The sequence below is a fragment of the Diadema antillarum genome, unplaced genomic scaffold (genome assembly GCF_040938485.1).
Source record: "Diadema antillarum isolate AM-2024a unplaced genomic scaffold, OU_Dant_1.0 seq00000445_RagTag, whole genome shotgun sequence".
Lineage (NCBI taxonomy): Eukaryota > Metazoa > Echinodermata > Echinoidea > Diadematoida > Diadematidae > Diadema > Diadema antillarum.
Genome location: NW_027271419.1, coordinates 1,391,647 through 1,414,293, shown reverse-complemented (window position 1 = coordinate 1,414,293; position 22,647 = coordinate 1,391,647). Strand labels below are relative to the sequence as shown.

General features: G+C 37.0%; 1 protein-coding gene across 1 annotated transcript in view; it reads right to left on the bottom strand.

Annotated features, from left to right (window-relative positions):
- The window catches only part of LOC139732721 (unconventional myosin-X-like), a 206,592-nt gene that overhangs the window by 96,569 nt on the left and 87,376 nt on the right, over window positions 1–22,647 (bottom strand). The window contains exons 4-7 of the mRNA XM_071643573.1: window positions 8,589–9,040; window positions 6,249–6,436; window positions 4,076–4,204; window positions 2,596–2,720 (exon numbers count right to left, since the gene is read on the bottom strand). Of these exons, the coding sequence (XP_071499674.1) occupies window positions 2,596–2,720; window positions 4,076–4,204; window positions 6,249–6,436; window positions 8,589–8,708 (562 nt within the window). The 5' untranslated portion in view covers window positions 8,709–9,040. The remainder of the gene's footprint in view (window positions 1–2,595; window positions 2,721–4,075; window positions 4,205–6,248; window positions 6,437–8,588; window positions 9,041–22,647) is intronic.

Genomic DNA, 22,647 nt, shown 5'->3' with positions numbered 1-22,647 from the left:
TAAAACCACAAGCACTGACGTATGATATGATGGATAGAGTTTGTGAATCCCCCCCCCCTTTTTCTATTTCTCTTTCCATATTTCTCTTTCTCTCTACATATTTATCTTTCTATCTCTCTCTCTCCCATTTTCTACTTCAATTACACAGAATCCAGAGAATGCACAATGACGCATAAAATCTAAGAGATTTGTACTGTGAATTTAAAAAGAGTTGGTATTATACATGACTTTTGTCTGGGGAACTCAAGTTGCATTCCATTGATAGAATGAACTCAACTTTTATGAAGGTAGAGAATTAAGCAGTCACAACACCTCATAATATTACTTCAATACAAATTGCTACAGCATGCATAAATTGAGAGGAAGCTTCGGGGAGGGGATTTTCCATCTCGCATCAATTTGATATCAACTTTGGTATCATGTTCAGTGCAAATATTACCTGCTTTAAGTGACATACATGTACAATGTAATTTCTAAAGGAGTTATGGTTTATTTCTACAACGATTCTGTGAGACCGCTTTGTCAGCCAAATTCTGTGCAAAGAAGATGAAGGGTTTCTTCAAATTGTCTTTATCAACAAGATACCAAATGGATACTCGACTGCACCATACACATGCTCACAGAAAGATCTAGTCAATCACTCATAATAGTCTTCTTTCAAACTAAATGCAATCAACTTTCACTATCTACCTCCACCTAGCCCCCAATACAACGTCATGTAAATTAACAGGAGAGTCCTTGAAATAATTAATGAGGAGAGACTGGGTGTGAGGCTGGACCTTACCTGACCAGTAGGCACACTCCACTCTATGCATACTTATGTGTATGTGTCTGTGTATTGAAAGTGTATGCGGGGAATGATTACTTCCGTTTACAGAGTACTTTCATACCCTACAGTCTGCCCCATTGAAACTAGAAAAATGCCTCAAAAATTATATATATGTACACTGCATAAGTATATAAATAAACTATGGATACAGCTTTAGGGAGACATTATATGTTCACAATTACTTGATTAAGGAGACACACGACCTTTAAAAAACAATTTGTCTCTCCTTAACGTTTTCAACTAATGTACAATTTATAGTATCTGTTCCGTTCAATCGCATGCTTTACTGCTGACATTGCTTCTCTACACAATGTCTTCCTAAAGATGGATCCAGAGTAAAGATACATTGTACCAGTATACAATTTTGAAGTTGCTTTTACCTATATGCATCATGAGCAAAACATCAATCTTTAATAGGATTCAGAATCAATTGTTGTATTCATCAAACATACAGTTTAATCTAGCTCTTTATAAAACAAAGACAGTTAATGTTCAACTATGAATGATAGTTTGGTTGTGTATATGTACGTGTATATGTGTGCGATATCATTTCATAATCATAATTTTAGCTGCATTATATATTTCAAACCAACAAAAAAAGAAATCATAATGAAAAGTAGCACACTGTGTATGCTTGTACACACAAGATGCAAGTCTAATGCATAACATACAGCTGTAAAGATTTTACATGTATAACATGCAGTTTCCAGGCAGGTACATTAAACATACACTACCTATTGAATGGTGGAGGCGAGAAATAGAGAGGTTCCCCAATGAAGAGTTTGAATGATATTGCAGGACTCATATCCTCACTGAAATAGCATTTAAGACTCTGAGGTTAAAGGGATGGTATACATTGTAGTTCTGGTTGAGATGGGGATTACCTTTAGTGAGATAAAAAGTTTATTTGATGAATATCGGTTTTGAAATGGCCGAGATATCCCCAAAACAAACAAAAACAAAGTGGTCATAAAACAAAAAAGTGGGTCCCACCATTTATTAAGACCACTTTATTTCTTTTTTTTTATATCTCAGCCATTTCAAGACAGATTTTCATCAAATAAACTTTAAGTTCTCTTAGAAGCATTGGCTTTATATATAATGTACATATAAGCAGTTTTCAATTGTCATAAAAAAGTTAAAACCTGAATCCCCATCCCAACAAGAACTATACCATCTCTTTGAACATTCTGCAAATTGGCAATAGTGACAGCCACCATTTGTTATGTTATGTTGATGTTATGTTATGTTATGTTATGTTATGTTATGTTATGTTATGTTATGTTATGTTATGTTATGTTATGTTATGTTATGTTATGTTATGTTATGTTATGTTATGTTATGTTATGTTATGTTATGTTATGTTATGTTATGTTATGTTATGTTGTATGTTATGTTATGTTATGTTATGTTATGTTATGTTATGTTATGTTATGTTATGTTATGTTATGTTATATGGGTTAGTCAAAGCATACTTTAAATGTGAATTGTCAGTGGTAGCCATTTTTCAATACATGACCACTCCAGCGTTTGTGTCTCCTGCACACAATGGACACACAGTTTCAATACTCACAGCTTTCCTGACACATCTGTACATGTCGTAAATCATTGGTCTCAGTTCTTAGCACTCTACATCAAACACACATATCTATTGTTAGTTGAGTGTACATCACTATGATCAAGTATCATTGTTCTATTGTTTGGTGATATCTGCCATTTGTGAAATCTGGCATCCATTTACAACATGATGTGGCTGTCAAGGATACAGTCTCGAATCTTTCCTCCACAGATGCCACCACTCTGAGTGAACTGGAGCTGGATGAACTTGCCGAATCGACTGGAGTTGTTGTTGTACACCGTCTTGGCATTGCCAAACGCCTCCATGATGGGGCTAAAGTGTTCAAACAGTGATAACATGAGATACTGATTGGTTTATCCCTTTTATTATTTTTTTTAAAATAAACAAACAGTAAATAAACTGCTGGAAGTAAGAAGAAAATTGCAGGAAAAAGTTAGCATGGAAAAATGCCAATCTAACGATATACATATGTTCAACCCTAGGTACACACACAGACAACACTGAATGTAATATACCCTTCTGCTGTGCATATCTTACAATGCACTTCTTGTGTGGTATAGATCTTCTGGCCAGCTACAAGGACACATGGCAGTGTAAGAATTTCTGAGTGACAGTATTTGATTTCAAACACAATTCAATGTGATTTCCTGTGAAATGAAACTTGATACAAAGACTCAAGAGGTATTAAACTCAAGCCGAGTGCTTAATAGCTGAAAGTAATGAGCATACTGCTATTTTCCTTTTCTTTTTAAAATACCATTAAAGAGAATCGTTAGCCTCATTGCTCTCATCTTCTGAGAATCTATCTCGTTTTCTGAGCTACAGAATACAGCAATAACAACGTAACTGAACCATCCATGGCTTCAGATTAATTGTTTAAAGGGTGTGTACAGCTCTGGTCGAGGTGAGGATTTAGCTTTAAACATTTTGAGAGATATTCAGAAACCACACTATAAATTGTCAAAGAGCTTGCAATTCTAAGAGGTATCAAAAGTTTATTTGATGAAAATCGGTTTTGAAATGGCTGAGATATCCCAAAACAACGTGAAACAAAGAGATCCTAATAAAGTTGTGGCCTGTAGTCTTTTATTATTATCATTTTTTTTTTATATCTCAGCCATCTGAAAACCAATTTTCATCAAATAAACATTGAATCCTTCTTAAAATTCCATGCTCTTTCACATTCCATAAGAGGTTTCTCATTATCTCACTTAAGAATGCTCAAAACATGAATCCCCACCTCAACCAGTACTGTACAGTCCCTTTAAGTTCACATTGCAAACAGGGTTGTCAACCATGAAAAAAAAAATGAGGAACTCTCTGGGAAAAACAAAAGATTTCAATGGTTAAAGTATCAAAGTGCCTCTTCAACATAGCTATTTATTGAAAGCACACCTCATGCATTTACCGCATACAGACTGCAGTTTGTACCCATTGGGAAATAAAAAGTCTGTGTATGACCCTGAATAGGCTGATCACTAATATCAATAAAAATATGAACAATTTATATAGTGCTTATGACAAATATGTTTCAAAGTGCTTTAATACAATTATAAGAAAAACAGCAAATAAGAAAAACAGCAAACGTATAATCAACAATACATAATCATCAGTTCTGTTGTTGAAATAAATGGGTATTACACCAGTACTTATTCTAATATACTGACCTGCTCTGCAAAATGGCATCTTCAACTCTGACCTCTTGCTCCCTGGCAACTGTGGCCACCTGACTCATTTCAGACAGGTAGTTCAGGATGAACTTAGTACTCTCTGTCTTGCCTGCTCCACTCTCTCCACTGATATTAATGTACAAGATGGGAAGCCAGCATTCAGACAATGTTATTCAAATACTGTATACGCTGTTATTTTCGTGCACAGATATTTTCGCGAGCGAGGAGGTAACAGACATTTTTGCGAGATGTAGTTTTCGCGAACTGACGCCAATGCTAACGTAAATGCACTAATACCCTAGTGCATATTGAAGACACTTTCACGTGTTGTTAAATTGGTGATCCAACTGTGTTTCGCGAAATTTGCGAATATTAAACCCTCACGAAAATAACAGCTTATACGGTATCACTCTTTAGCATACTACAGGTACTTCTGTGAAAACATTAGCAACACTGAAAGAATACTCCAGGGGCCCGTTTCATAAAACTTGTCATCAGTGACAAGTTGTCATAGATGTGACAAGCTACTGAAATCCTTGCATCTGATTGGCTGAGAGAAAATTTGTCATAGAAATGTAGCAGTTGTCACTGATAACAAGTTTTATGAAACGGGCCCCTGATCTCTTCATATTTCTAGTTCACTTTTTCATCATTTTGTCCCACAGATATATATATATATATATTTTTTTTTTTTTTTTCAAATGAGCTTAGACCTACTGTGCTGTATAAAGACCATTTGTAAATGTACACATCATTTATTTGCCCTTTGTTATAAAACTACATTCATTATCATGCATTCAACTCTCTTTATTGGACCATTTGGGATTATATGTGCAAACTAATCACCAGACAAAATTAACACAAGTACAAGAATACAATGATAGACTATCCACTAGACCCTGCAGTGTGAAAATGGTTATGCTCTTTGTACACTATCTGCTGCAGAAAAAGCAACTTTATTCAACATTTTCATGTCTACACAAAATGGATATTTAGGCAACCATGACCGACATTCAAAGGAAGGAAATATTCCCGGAAGAATGTTGGACCATGATAACTGCCATCTGTCAAATACAAGCCTACTGTAAAATATAAGATCCATGTGAGAACCCATTAAAAATCCTGGTACAATTCTGCTGCAGCAATTATAATTTTGTTGTGGTTAAATTGGCAACTCTGAATTTTACTGCATATTATCCAATATTGAAAAGGACTTGATGTGACTGGTTGAATTCATTAGATCTGCATAAAATCTTTTCAAATGTGTTGCCAATTTCAGGGTCATGCATAAAATTAGCAAATTATTTTATTTCATTTATTTCTACTTTCATCCTTGGTTTACAAAGTTCGCATAAAAAAACAAACAAACAAGAATGCATGCTATCAAATTATGATAGTGGCGGAATCATGAGAAGCACAAGAGTAAGTTTTTGAAAATGATCCCTAAACAAATATTAGAGCTTTTTGATAATTCTGCAACCACAATAAACCACAGTGTATGGTGTCAGTGGTATAGGGCCAAAATAAGGCTCCAAGGAACGATTAGTTTCTATTTTACCTTGTGAAATACAGTGAATATTAAGAAAATCCCAATAAAAAGATACAGAACCAAATCACAGAAGTGTGGTTTTCAGGGCCTTCATCAGTTACACCAAAGGGTGTTCAGTCTATGTGATTATACACACAATACTGGTGGCTACCTCTGCATTATCACTCATACCATAAGACTTCCTCATCCTTCACGAGTCCAAGATCTGGTTATTGAAAGTTTCATAGCCTTGGAGTTATTATGAGCCCCATTACTACATGTAAGTCTCACATCTTCATACAATGTACAGTTGTATTATTCCATTTACAATCTGGATTGGCATCGCACAATACAAGCCACTCCAGGTACAATACTGTGCAACCTGTACTATCATTAAAGAGTTCCTTTAATGCATACCAGTGCACATAATCACTAATATTCTAAAAAAAAAAGACAAAGGAAAAAGAAATGAACAAATCATTCAGACATTATTACTTTCACAGCAGCTTCTTTTCACTTGTAATGTATATGCAGTTTCTCACTAAGAGATGTTTTAATAGTTACAATACTCCTTCTTCAGCAAACTGTATGAATGGTAGCTATTTTAAGTGATTACCTGAACCTATAGTCTGCAAGATTTACCTGATAAGCACACACTGATTTTCCCCCTTCTTCCACATGGAATAGTAGCAGTCGTTTGCGATGGCAAAGATATGCGGTGGGCACTCGCCGATGTGCTTCTTATTGTAGGCCTGCATGAGTGCCGTGTCGTACATCCCCGGAATCGTCTTGTACGGATTCACGGCACAGAGGATCGAGCCGATGAACGTCTGAACGGATGTAAAGAAATGACTGAATATGTAGAGTATGCAATAAATCAGTTTTCGTGAAACAGTTGGTCTGTCCTACTGTCTAGAGAGTTGAAGTTGACAACTGAATGATTTAAAACACAGCTTGCATCAAGTTCTACAGATAACAATCAAAACTCCACTGCAAAATATGTGACTGTTAGTAACTTGAAACACTCACAATTCTTCTGTCAAAGGTAGTACTTTTTGAGAAGTTCGACAGGGAGGAGGGAATAGACAGACAATTATCTACTTCTTTGAAAGCATGTCTTGCTGAAGACACCATAGTTAAACGTGAGTTTGTTTTGAGTGAGATCGGCATGGAAAATGCATGAAAACATAAAAAGAAATGTCAGTGAGTCAACGTCCAGATAACAGAGTATCCAGATTATCGATGGCTGGATAATCAAGGTCCTACTGTATGTCTTATCATGAAAAAAGAAAAGGAAATGAACTACTGATAATTATAATAATTGTTATTCTTTGCCAAAGAAATGCAAGTACAGTTGAACCTCTCTTATCCGGCCTCCCTTTATCCGGATCTCTCTATTATACGGACGCAATCTCGCCGTGATTTTTTTAAAAATAATTACGGGAGGAAAGGGGGATTCCCAACTCAATGAGAACTCCAACACAAACACACATGAATTACATATTACTTCCAACATGATGATCGAATTTTGAAGCGTAGTTTCGTCGACTCGTACTGTTTATTTTCAAGTTCTACTTGATACATTTCTTAATAATTATTTAGGTAAATCATTCCAAGAATTTATAAAAGAAAATGATTTCATTCTTGCAAACACGAACCTCTATTTGGGGTCTGTTACTGAGTGTAACAATGAAAAGGTTGCAGTATACACATTACTACATGTGGTACTACAATGGGCTACATTAGTATTATTGTGTATATATATATATGTACATGTATAAAGCATTGAGTCTCCCGTATCCGGCCAAATCCCTTATCCGGATGAGCCCCGGTCCCGACTTGTCCAGATAGGAGAGGTTCAACTGTACGTACAATGTAATATTCAAACAAGCCTAATGCCATTGTGTTTTTGTTAAACAAATCCATAACAGTGCTGCCACTTGAAATCAAGCAGAGTGTAACTGCACAGTTGACAAATATCACATCAATTTTGCAGGTTAACATTAAAATAAAAATTATGGATATTTGTGCAATCAACTGTCTACAATTACTTAAGTCAGGAGAATCCTTATGAACTATATTTTTACTACCAAAAATAGAAGACAGATTTGTTCAATAAAACAATGGAGTTATCAAGCTACGCATAAATAGAATATACAGGGTAAAATGTAGCACTTACAATTTGTACATTTGTAACGAAATTGTACTAAAAGGAAATAAGTTTTTACAGCCTTCTGCATTATGTTTTTCATTAAATTTTGTCAATCAATTCTATCAATGTACCATGTATACATGCATTCTAATATACATCATAAACACTCAAGCTGCCTTGAGCTAAGAAGTTTCACTTGTTTGTTCTAACCCTTCCTATGCCAATGAGTCAAACGTACACAAATTTCACACACACACCTGCAGACAGGAAATTAATGTGTCACGCAGAGGATTAATATCCCTTTGCAAAGAAGAGTTAGACAAGTGTGTTTTTAACCCATCAGATCCCAGAAACTACATTTTTGTGGTTTGGAGCCAAATCTTTTTATTACAATTTTTTTCACTATTCGCATTGCACAAGGTAGAAAGAAATTCTTCCATTTGAGCCCTATTTGGTCATGTATCATTGTTTTAAGTTTGATTTCAGGACTGTCAAAAGTACGTCAAACACTAATCTTTTTTGTCATGATCTTTAAATTGACAACACATCTTAAAAGTTTATGTTTAATGTTTCTGTCTGAACTTGGCAATCTTTTTTTTTTTTTTGAGGAGATTTAATGAATCTAACCAGTTCCATATTTGCTTTCTCCAAAATAAAATATGAAGTAAAATTCAGGAAACTTTGTCAAGCAACTGAGGGCAAAATCAAAGTTTCTATATTACAGTTTATCCAACAACTTGATAGGTTAAAATTTGCCAGGCACATACTATAGTAGCTATTGAATACAGGAGGAACAGTAGAAGAGGAGCTTATCCTGGTTTCTGACTTACATAGATCCTGTCGTTTTCATAGCGTAGCTTGAGGTTGTCCAGAATACTGCCCTCGTGCAGGTCCATGAGTTTGGCCATGTCCTGCAGGCCAACTCCATCTTGGAGGAACGTCATTGCCATGGCGACGGCTTGATGATGCACCTTCCCCGTCTGTCTCCGCCCTCCTCCTCCTCCTCCTCCACCAGCTCTGCCCCAGCAGACCTGTTCCAACCAATCCTCTCAAAAGGGGGTCAGTACGACAGGTACTTGGTTCTGCCGCTTAATGCATTTAGATCGATGCCGCCCGTCCAACAAAGTTGGGCACAGTAGGAATATCTTTGTTGATGTTGGTCTCCCCCCGGAGGTGATATCGCTCCGATCACGTTGATCTAGTCTAGTTGCTTTCCTGCCCTGCTACCGGAGTCGTAACCTGAGATGCATTTCCCTCGCTTCCGCGCTGTTGATGTTCGGTCCTGGAGGTCAGATAAAGGAAAGGATATGAATATGAGCAAAGGTGTACACTGACAGCATGCCTGTGCAAAATTCCAGGTGTCTGTTTCCGGATTAAAACAACAGTACAGAGGAATGCTCACATACAGTAGTCTTATCTGCAGACATCTACACAAAATGAAAACCTCTTTGATAATGAACGACACTATTGTTACCAAAGTAGTCTTTCCTCAAACAGACTTATAATTTCAAATCTGCAAATCTACTTTAACAAGCTTGGAGAGAGAGAGAGAGTGCATGGCACCTACATGCATTTACAGCAAAATCTGTCCTAGAGCAGCATTTAACTGTGAAGGTGGTTGAACCAGGGAGGTGGTTCCTACCTCCCTGGTTGAACTGATGATTGGCAAACATGATAAAAAACAGACTAGAGTTTGAGTCTACAGAGGGAGTACTGCCATCAGTAAAAACTTGCTGCAAAGTTCTGAGCTTACCTGACCCTGCAGGCTCTCTTTAATAATATTGACATTGACGTCATGAATGTGCTCATCTTATTTTTCGAACCATGTACATAAACCGTAAGTCTCTTACCCTGGGCTATGATCACTCATTGTCAGAGAAGTACAAAATGGCCTGGATCCTTTAATTTACAATGAAACAAACAACTAAAATGAATACACCCGAAAGCTACAAATGTGTGTCTGCATGGTGAGGGGGTGAAGTCAGTTTGTGCCCTTGAAATTACAGAAATTCACTTAAGCCAAGTACAAAGGAGAGTAGTTTCTCATCCAGATTTTCAAAGAGAGGTGATGTGGTAGATCCTTACTATTTGATATCTTGCTATTCTTTTATCTGAAGCTGCTGCAGAGGAAAAGACACTCGCATTGTTTTGAACTGGCTTCTACAATGATTTTTAAACATGCGTAAACTAACCCTGAACATTCACAACCCAAACTACTTGCATCTGAGTCTCTAAAGTCTGGCAAAAGTTGAATATTTACCACAAATTTTAACTCTTTCTACAAATTTTGGAATGACTTTACAGTACTGCTGTGTGTATGTACGTATCGCACCAACATCTACACTATTGCGTATGTGTATGAATCTTAGTCTTGCCGCGACAGACTAGGTAGAGACCGAACGAGGCTACTGACTACTTGAGTACAGCACAGATATTCTACACTATATTACAGTGTTTCAAAGTATGGAGACACAAAGGCAAGTGTGAGAGAAAGAAAGATAAATGTCATTAACCCTTGGACTCCCAAAGCTAAGACAAAACTTCTTTACAGGCAGCCCGACACAATTTAAGCAGGTTTAACTGATATCAGTTGTTGGACACGAGAGCTTAACAAATTTGTCGAAAGCGGCCAAAGAACAAGATGGGAGGCAAACAGAGCGGGATATAGAGATATCAAGAAGCAGACGTCGGACCGTCGAAATCAGACGTGGTGCCGCCCGGGTTTTGGGACAGACTTCCCGCTGCTTAATCACAGCAACATCTGACGGAGGGGACGAGACCGATACATGACACATGATTAGCTCATCACTAATCGAAAACCAATGCAACACCTGCCAATGGGAACACTCTGAGTGATGAATGATGATGTGAGATTTTAATTTTGTTGTTGGTGGTGTTGCATGCATGGGGATGGCTTAGTCAGGGTAGGGTGTGGGGGGGGGGGGATATTTATTCCATGAAAACACCCCAAATTCGTCTTGCAGCAGATATATCAATGTGACTGACACTTCATTTTCCATCCATCAAGTAGATCGAGTAGAAAATACTACCATTTAACAAATACATCAAGAGACACCCTTATGCTACAGTTCTCATATATGACACAAGAGGAGATATAAAGTATCATTAAAATAGTTCAAACTCCAGTCTATCAATACCCTCAATATCTTTAATACACTAATTGCAGTACTTAAGAATATCAAAACTAGAGTGAATTGCTGTAAAAATTATAATTCTTTCACATGCACATGCCTGTGTGCATACAACTTTATTCAATGCATGCCCCCCCCCCCAACAAAAAAAAAAAGTGAGAAAAAAGAATGGAAGCTCTGGTAATCAGAGTTTTTTTTTTTTTTTTTTTACTTTTATCTTTCTTAGTCTCTCGACAGCTCACAGAGGCAGAGCAGAAGAGGTAGAAACTCATCACATATATCATGAATATTTGATATAATATTTTTCATTTATCCTATTGATGATTTGTGTACCTTATCAAATGATAATATGATAATGCTAAATGATAATACAGATGTACCCATATGGCAATGATTGTTCAACAAATACACTGTGTGTGAAGAATGATTGTGGTTTTACAGTCAGTAACACACAGTTTGCGTGACTGATGGTAGTTTGAAATGTCATCAGCTGAGTGCAAGAAGGGAGTGAAAATCAATGGAGTAAGCATATTCTGGCTCTCAACCAACCATACGATCATATGAACTGGATTATGAATGATGGTGGTTTTACATTCAGTGACACTTCACCATGTATGAATGATGATGGTTCTCGCATTTCATAACACACACCTTTTATGACTAATGGCAGTGTTAAAGGACCAAAGTCCTACGAAAGTCACAACTCGCAAGAAGTTGTAAAATGGTAACTCGTTTTGATGGTTCATGAAACAAACGTGTCATGATATTTCACAAAATATCACAGTAGCTACAATATACTTCTTCGCAGCTTTCTGCTGACATTGTCAGGATATTCAATTTGTCGTTAATGTGGTGATTCAAAAGAGTCTTTACTATACTTGAGATAATATCTTGAGATATATAGGACTGTATGTGGGCGGTAATATTCCACTTTACAGATGTATACTATGTTTGAATTGTGATGCAAATGAACAACACTGTCAGGAGAGATGGCATACACAGTACGTTAACTGCAATTAACAACTTTCACACGATTCTAATTTTACTACATGTATGGTGATGTATTTTTTGTGTGTTCAGAAATACACGCCACAGGCAATTGATCAATAGTCTAGACAAAAACACAGTACGCACATCAGAGTGACTTTATTCAATAATATAATGTTTTGCATTGCTTCAGCATGCTTCTAAAATGCATTACCAGTATTACTAGGCAAATTTGCAGAAAAAAAAGTGTTGCGCTCTATAATAAACTTATCACATATTTCACTTAATACACCTCTATGCTCTGCACGTAAAGCTGGCGCCATGACCTCATCACACTGTTTGTATGCAGACTGTCAAGTTTAAATGCCCAAATATTAAGCACAGAGAGAATGTCTCTTTTGATTCCCATCTCCTTCACATTCAGATGTCACGGTACCTTTTCACAAGGCATAATTTCTCCCTTGGGATGAAGTACCTTGCTTGCTGTGCAGCAATTACAGAAACAGATGGAAAGATCATCACTCTATACTTTCATAGCTTTCTTGCTCTTGCCTGACATACACGTCAACACACACACACACACACACACACACATACACACACACACACACACACTCTGTCTCTCTTCTCGCTGTCTCTCCCCCCCCCCACCCCGATCTATTTCATTTCTCACTCCAACACACACACATACACACACAGTCTCGTTCCCTCCCCTTCTCTCTTTCATTTTTCTCTCTCTCTAAAAACACAACACACACACACACACACACACACTCACACACACACATACACACACAAATACATATTAATATACATTTTAGACCATTTTTCCTACATCATCTCTCTTCCTCTAACACAAACACACACACACACATAAACATGCACAAACAAACACACACACACACACACACACACACAAAACATACTAATATACATTCTAGTCCATATTTTCTCTATCATCTCTCAACCTCTTAAACATAAACACACACACACACACACACACACACACAAATACACACATACTAATATACATTCTAGTCCCTTTTTTTTTCTCTCTACCATCTCTCTCCCTCGTAAACACAAACACACACAAGTACTCATTCCTTCCTTTCTCTCTCAATACACACACACAAACACACACACACTCTCTCTCTCTCTCCTTCTTTAATTTCTCAGATGCATACACATACATAATACACAAACACACACACCCCCACAGACAAACAGATAAAGGTACAGATCTGCATTCATCTACTAGTACAGACTATATTATAAATTGCCCTCTCTCATTTTCTGAAATCTATCATACTGTATGTATACAAATCTCCCATTCTCTTCTCTTCTCTATAATATACCAGGGTCTGATAGTAAAAGAACTGTATATCACTGTGACCATGTGTGATCCATCATACGCTGTACATATCTATTTTTCCTTTACTTCCTGTTTTCCCACCAGCACCTTTGGAGTACTTTCTACAGCTGCGGCAAACAGGAGGTTTAAAAACGATCAGCAATGAGCACCGGAATATTTTTACCACATTTTTGGAAAGCACACTGCCTGACAATCAATCCATAGAGGCTGATTTATCATCGCACTATTTTCTGGCTAAAAACGTAGAACCGATGATAATTACTGCCCATTATCATAGCGTGTCTGGTATTGAAAGGGTATGGATATTTTTAGCCCTTGTTGTCTTTCTCATATAGGCCCTACGTATTTCATAAAAAGCAAACTGTAATTAAATTCTTAGAAAGAGCACGACCTACCAAGCAAGCTAGGGAGGTTGATTTGTCATTGCAATAGTCTCTGGCTACAAACACAGAAGGGATAATTAGTACTGTTCATCATCATTGCATATTTAAGGTTGGAAGGGTGTGGAAATTTTCTTTAGCACTTGTCCTCTTTCTCAATTATGCATTTCATACCGAGCGAAATATCATTGATATCCACCTTGCCTCCACTGTGAATCATTAATTTTGCTGGGGTTCGATTCTAGAAAAGGACATTTAGACAATCAATTAAAAAATTCTTCTATTCATGACCTATCAGCTTGCAGAACTGGATACATTTTCACTATAAAGACTTATGTGGAACCACAGAAGTGCAATTCTATTCTGTCCACAGCAAAATATTACAAAGAGAATAGTAAAAGTGTAATGAGATTTGGACAAGGACATAAAGAAATATGTTGAATTTGGTAGTTTCATTAAGTTTCCATAAAGCAATGACAATGATATTGGCTGCAGCCACACCCTAATATGCAAATTAGCTGAGTTGATGATGTCACCACCACAGAACTCTCCCGTTGGTTTGTGAAAAAAAAAATTGTCTAACTTATGATTTAGCTGATAAATGAAATAGCTTTAGCCCTTTCCCCTCAAAGGTTATTGTTGCATGGTTATACTGTGATAATTTGATACAAAGGATAGGGTTTTTTTTTAATTGATTAATGTCATACAATGAAATCTAGAGAGTATTTAGAAGACAGTAAAGACAGTGAAATCATCATCTAATTTATTTTACTCCTGTGAATGCAATTTATATCCCTGCCTCATGGCAACATGTAAATTTTGAATATTTCATGAGTTTTTCAGCTCATGTCCAGATTTTATGACAATTCCACCATTTTGATTCTTTGAACTGTTTCAATTTATCACAGTAAACCTGATCAAGAAATGGAATGAAACTACTATTACTGTAAATAATATGATACCGGTACCAGAACATCTGCAATTCATACCACATGCCACTGAATTCAAATCAAAGAAATATCCAATCTGAAAAAAAAAAAAAAAAATCCACAGGAAAAAATGGACAAAAACCAACACATCTCTATCAAACAGGAAAACAGTAATAAATGCAATTACCTGTCACATGTGGCTTTTGTGCGTTCTAGGTCATTCAATATCCACATCACGCAGATCTAGGTACACACACAGCGTCCAACAAGATAGAACAGCGCCTTTTGCTAGCAAGCAGGCAGACCGTCAGTATGCGAATTTTACGTTGTGTGCTCTTGACACTTGAATGTTTGCACAGTGCTTGACCTAATTGCTGCTTACGGACATCGTTGAGAGGAGACAAGTCCATTGTATAATTACCCCGTTATTCATTTATCAGGAGGATCAGACAGTTGGGATTGTAATCTCAAACTGTCCCCGATGTGCTCATTGATGGCTGGTGTGCTTATTGAACTGATCATTAAAATCAATGCAGCTTGCGTTTTAATGTCGCTTTTTATCAAAGCAACATCTCGAAGGGAAATCTGCCGTATTTTTCAGGTGAAATGTGATGAATTCGAGTAAAATCAAATGAATAGAAAAGTTAAAGTTTCATTAAGATCAAACAAAAAATTGAAAAAACAAACAGTGAATACTAATCTTTAACTTTCACATGATGTCATTAAACAACACAAAATTCGGATTGCAACCATATAAGAAAGTTAGAAAATCTAATGCTGTTCTTATGATTTTCAAAACTGCAATAATTCAATGTGAGGGATATCATTTATTCTTTACTATAGGTGCCATGTCAAAAGAGAAAATGTAATGATGTTTTATGTAAGGGTCAATGAGAGACTTGTATTGTCAGTTGATGACACTATCACCTTCTTCAAATTGCATAATGTGACATCAACAATGAACATCACTGTTTTGTGAAAAAAAAAAAGAAACTTCAAAAGCGGCAGATTGATTTTTCAAACGTCACATGAAGTTTGATGAGACAATATACAATGAGAACACTCACCATGGTATATATATATTTGTACACCTCGCATGCTTAGTCATGTGACTTCCATTTATTCTCCCGGTTGTCACATGTACAATGTAAAGCTGAACTGGCAAGGTCATTGCTATATCATGTGGGAGCCCTTGTGGTTCAGTGGATAGGACCCCAGGCTATCAATCAGAATTTACGATGAATTTATACGTCTGAACGCTGACTAACGAAACGACGTATAATGAAACGACGTATAGCGAAACAACGGTCAGAGCATCGTTTCGAACTAGAACTCGATAACGAATCAGCATTTCGTGTGCGTCTGAACGTATGGCGACCATAGAACAGTATAACTGGGCGGGGCTTAATGGGAGCGCGCACGAAAGGTGACCCCACAGCTGTCACTCACAACTATAACAGCATGCGCAGTGGGAAACTGCACATCTATACGACGTTTCCCAGAACGGTCGAAATTAGTGTCTGAACGGTCTGTCGGCTATACGATGATTCTTTATACGTCATTTCGTTATCGAGTTTTGGTATAAAATGGCATGCGTCTGAAAAGGGGGTGAGTCTCCGTTGGGTCAATCAATGAGCCACATGCAATTGTTCTCTACTGCTGTAACAGCACAACTCCGCTGCAGTGGAGTAACTACGTGTAGTAAACTCCTGATATTGTGGTTACTATTATGGTAGTTGTGTGGAAGTTGTGTGGTGTGGACAAGAACAATTAATATGAGACCTACCAAACCCCAACAGCCCTCTATGCCCCATCCCAGGGAAGACAAGTTTTACATAAAAGCGGCCACGGCACGGTTTCAGTGTTTCTATTCAAGGCTACGAAATGTAATTAAGATTATGGAGATAGTGAAAACCAAAAAGGAATTGCAGATTCACCCTCCTTCCCCTCCATTATTTAAACACTGGACATTTGATGATGGTAGTTTTTGCTTGCAGACCCCTTCAATCTATGGACTTGAGTGTTTATCTAACCTTGAGAGGCACAAGTACGTTGGTATTATAAACATATACTTCATCTCTTGATAGAATGTGCGATAGTTTTATGCGTGTACTTGCATATTATATCTACATATGTGTACATACAGTATATCATCATTATGTTGGTATGTATTTGCATATAATGTGATAATATGTGTGCACATGAAAATAAAACCATCTAGAATTCTAGCAGGGTGTTGAGACATCCAAATAAAAATTATTCAGACAAAACTTAACATACTTAAGTGATTACTTCTTTCAAATGGGTTGTATACCACAAAATAGCATGCCATACAATGCAAACTTCGGACCTTTATCCCATACTTTATAGTACAGAGAAGTCATCATCTAGTAGTTTGTACTAAACAGTATCTTATATTTTACCATCTCCCAGAACAAGCAAACAATTTATCATTGTTCATGTAAGAAGCAAATGGTATCCTGGCAATGTGACAATTTGCTACATCATCGTAATCATAGAGTTATCATTTTTGTCATTACTATGATTAATATCAGCAGAAGTAATATTAAAGGTAATTTCATTACGAGGCTTACTGTAAAACGAGGAATGTTCGCGTGCATTGTAATTTCACGAGCGCCAAGATTTGCGAAATTAAAATGCACGCAAAAGTTCTTGTCTACGCTATATGCGTTGAATGCCAGTGGCAGTTCGCGAAAATTTCATACTGCAAAAAAGGCCTTCGGCTCCAATTCGCGAAAAATTCATGCCGCGAATATATCATGTTTTACAGTATATATTTGCTGCCCAATGCCACTAAATCCACATAAAAAGGATTGATGCACTTTGGAAGTAAAACAAAAATGAAGAAACACATACAAACACACACACACACACACAAACCCACAATATGACAACAATGCCAGAGACAATCACGCTGGGAGGGACAATATGTGTAATACGTAAGCATGCATATAATTCACAATACACTTATTCCTTGATCTTCCCGGAATGAAATGACTCAAAATTGCAGCCTTAGTAGAAATAATTTGTCTCCAAACGCGTTGGCATCATAACAGAGATACGAGCCGGAGAGAAAAGTTCTTGGGGGTAGTTTTGGACATTATTCAGTGCTCTATTTACACAGAAAATGGGATTTTCTTTAAACATTGGCATGGATCTCATGCCCCCAGGAGCTCCAGACATACACATGACAACTTCCAGGGGACTCATTACCCTAATAAATGATTCATGACTTTTGTACAGCTGACAGAAGGGTAACCATACTGCCCTTTCCCCCCTCTAAACTAACCAAAGCGCCAGCGATTACAACGCGTGTGCTGTCTATAAAAGGGGAGAGAGGTAGAATCGGGGGAGAAAAAAAATATAACAATGCCCCATAAGCCCTCGGCAATTTGGAGTTTCAATTAGACTCAGTCAAGTATACTGCATCGTCGTACATCGACTTCATTAGAGATCAACTCGGCGTGCGATGGGGGAATAGAAGGGTAATTCTTGTGGTGACTCACGAACAGGGGGCTGGTCGCAATTTTTTCCCCCGCTTTCTTTTTATTATTTTCTCCCTAAGCGACGACGTCGACGATGCTTTCGTATGACTGGAGCTAATGCATTCTCAAGGTGAGCTCTTGCAAGGAGCTGATGATGATGATCGGAGCAGTCTCTCTGAGGTAGGTGTTGCTACGGTGACTGTAGCGTGGGGAGACGGCCCCTCATGGTCAGCTCCAGCAGGCTAACGACAGCAAGTCAGCTACTCGTCGTGGGGGAATTCAGGGAGCTTAGATAGAAGAGCACCTCAAGCATACCGACTGTACAATGAAAACGATAAATTATACTCTCCAGCATCGACTTACCATAATCGTCACCAAAGCGCAACGAGGCCTCTATTTTGCAATTCAGTCAACTGGCACTAAAGCGTTTCTTGCGATCGTGCATTGCAAAGTCTGCCATTTTGATCTATGTGATACGTACTTAGCGCCATAATGAATCATTTTATACATAAGTTGAGTATTTAAGTGATAAAAAAAGGATGATATCTCAGATAAAATCAACAATCTAGTTGGTAGATGGATTGGTTTAATAGCAGTAATGATTATTACATTGTAGCCCCACTTTATTTCTACTCTTAGTTTTACTTTGCTCCGTGCTGTTTATTTGGGAATAGGGGGAGGAGAGGGTTCATGGGGTCAGATGGTTGTAATCATTCTCCCATGCTTTTATGATCCCAGGTTACCATTCACTCATGTGCACACAAGTTGAACTTTATGTTTCCACATCAAATATATCAGAAGCACAAATACTGACATTTTATATTCATTTTCACAAAGTCGACATACTACCCATCACATACTCTCCCTGTCAGAAAAAAGGAAATATGGTGGGTTCAAATCTAAGTTCATGGGTTCCCCTCCCCGTCAAGGGCCCATTCAACGGGTTAAAATGTATCAGATATCAACATGGATTCAGGAAATCAGCCGCTGTGATAAAGGATAGCTCAGATTAAAGACAAAGCTGAGCACTTTTAATGAAACCAGTAAAGTCAAAAGAAAAAAAGTCAGCTAAAAGGTGTCAAAAGGGCACACAATGCAAGAAATACAACACTATAAAAGTGGACATTTTCACGTGATTTTTCCTGCTTGGCCAGGTACAGTGTAAGATGAATCTCAAATATTTTCGATTCCACGGAATCAAAACATCAAATAGTGTTTACATATAACAAGCAAAAGAAGAAAAATCAGTGTCCTTTAATTTTTGCATTAGTTTTTTGTTGAAAAAAAAAATCCGCTTGTACAGTAGTCCGTCAGATACATATAGATGACATTCTATGAGGAAAAAAAATAAGCTATGTAACAGGGCAATGAAATTATCTAAGGGGCATTTCATGAAGCATTTTGTCAGATTTTTTTTTCTGACAAATTTGCTCTCAGCCAATAAGATGAAAGCATTACACTAGCTCATAACATAAATGGTTTGTCAGAAAAAAAGATATCAGGCAAAATGCCTCATGAAAAATGCCCCTCTCATATTCACATCTACTGAAGATTAACATGTAATAAAGTACCTAATGATGCAAATAATGATACATGTATGTTTGAAGAATAAAACAGAGCATGGAAGAGGAAAGAGTACATCATTTATAAAGCAATCTGTCTTCCTAGATATGCTACTTAAAGTAAGAACTAGGCAAAGTGCAAACAGACTTTGAAATGATTTGTTTTCAGTACCACCACAATCAAAATCTCACTACCTACCAGTACAAAATTATGCAAGGAAAATTGCAGTCATGCTATTGCACTATTAAAACAGGCTTAGTAGTAAAAGAAGTTCTCTTGAAGTTCATCCGAGGTTTTCAGAGGGTCATATGTGTGTATGTGTGTGAGTGTGTGTTTGTCTGTCTCTGTCTGTCCGTCTGTCACTAGTTTCAAATGAGGAGCATTACAATTATGATAATTCAACAAAGAATTGCTTTCTCCTGAGAAAACCTTGCTTTCATATAATAGGCGTTTCTAAAATAAATTGCTATTTATACAAAAGACCTATCATGACCTTGAAAAGAAAAACAAAACTGACTCTCACTTTTTTTCTCCTCTCTGACTCAAATCAGGATTTGAGCATTACAGGACCATGCCGACAATCCCCTTCGATTTAACTTAAGAACATAAACATACTTGCCTTGGGTTTAATGTGCCATAATTCATATCCATCAAAGTTTGATGAGAAACCATTACGGGAGCGTATGTGTACAGAGATGAGTGGGGGGAGGCCAACCCTTAATGATGAATTGGTTACTCACGCAGTTAAAATGGCTGCGCATGATCCCCTCAGGATGATCCTTCAGATCATAGCTAGATCCGATTGGTATGACCCTCCAAATGATTGATGTGATGTGTCTCATCTGATCAACCAATTAATTTTTCTGTTTTTCATGTGCGTGTTTCTTTCCTCCTGCACATTTCCAATTTGAGGATGGCCTTTCCTGCCCTGATTAGATGTTGCATTTTCAAAGGCAGAGCACTAGTGGGGAATGTTTGGACAAACTCTGGGCTGTCACCGTGGATCTATTGGAAATTTCATACGCCCGTATGGCGTATCACATGTAGAGGTGGAACAACCAGTGAAAGTGTTCTGGAAAGCAGATTGTCTTTTCTTTCATAGACTTGCAAATGTGTCACTTGTCTTACAGTGCCTTGTCCCTTCTCCCTTAAAATGATAGTCTACAAGATACTAGAGTTGACTTTGGTATAAAGCACAACCAAACAGACAGAACAGAAGAAGTTTCATTAAAATCAATTGTCATAGAAAGTTGTAAATTTCTTTTCAGCACTTTGAACGTACAATGTATGTTTATTTGGTGTGAATGCTAAACATTTCTCTCTCCAATTCCATAAAAAAAAAGAATGGATATACTGTAAAATCACAAACATTTAAAACATTGGTGCCAGTGGTCTTTTTCGCAGCATGAAACTTTCACCAGTTGCCACTGGCACTCATTTGATCAATGCATTGTGTCAGCAAAAAACTTTTGCGTGCATTTTACTTTCGCAAAAAATTGCAAAAGTTCGAAGTATACAAAACTTTCTGGTTTTACAGCAGTGATGATTTGTGTGTACATCAATGAGAGACCTGCAAGACCATGATCACTTCATCTTCATTGCATGCCATGGTTGCTACTTACAATTTATCCCTGTTTTGTGAAGATGGGAAACTGTTCAATTCCTCAACTTTGCTATACTAGGTCTATTTACAAACCTCTACCAGTCTATTTCTATCAAACTTTTCTTTGTTTAATTTTACCTGGTTAAAACCAGCTTGCATGTAATGATTTCAGACATCGCCTTAAGAAACATATTCCATTATGAAAATAATAGAATTTTTACAATATGAACACGATCATGTATATTACACATAGAGAATTTCTTGATCTCTTTGAATTTCTCTCTCTCTCTCTCTCTATACATTCTATGTATATATACACTGTTGATATAAAAGAAAAAAAAGCGGAACAATCTAATAGTATGAGTCCAGATAAATGTTGTTCAATAGTGAAAGTGAACATATAGTAGAGTAACAGATATATTCATTATGTGATTACAACAAACAAATGCTATTCTCACCAACAAAATAACCACGTACATTCCCTCTATCTTTACAGCTTAAGATATATAAATAATGTCTAGATACATGTTTATGTTTTTTCTATCACAGATTACGCATTAAATGTATTCATTACAAGGGTAGAAAAGAGATGGAGAGGACATGATCTAAATGAATTCCAAATATTATCTGAACTATTCAGATTTTAGCACTAGCTATAAACATTAATTTCAACTTCAAAAATATGTCCCATATATGATCTATTTAATCACATACACCGGAAGACTCAAAGCGTAGTTATTACAGCATACTAAAGTCTATATATAAATCACGACATAAAAGTGCACTTGGGTAGATTACATGCACGTTTACGACCTACAGATAAACCATTGAACCCTTATTTTAGAAATGAGCCATAGAATTTAATTACAATGTCTTACATTTTGGGTTATATTTTGAAGGAGTGGCATTTGGGCTTTAAGATAGTTTGTATAGGCAGTGATGCCAACTTTAACTGGGGATTAAAAAAGAAAGATTCTGGAGTGGAACCATAGTATTCAGGGATTTGAGAAAAAATAACAAATAGCACTTTGGGGAAAAAAACAACTGACAAAAGAAAACCAACAACACCAAGCAAACTCTAAGCAAGAAATGTTGTATGTATTCTAGTAACTGCACAAATGCACTGCACACATGCACAGTCACATACATGTAGATCTGAAAATAAGAAAGAATGACTGAGGGGGAATGAGCGGGAGCAATATTAAAATACAATGGAATGTAATACTTTGCACCTCTCCGCATCCCCCCCCCCCCCCCCCCGAAAAAAAAAATACCAATGATGAAAAAAGAAAATGAATGAGCACATTCTGAAATTTAAAAAAGAAAAGAAATTACATCACTGTACTGGTGATTCAATGAGGCTGAAGATACAAAATTTAGTATGAATTTCACGTGAG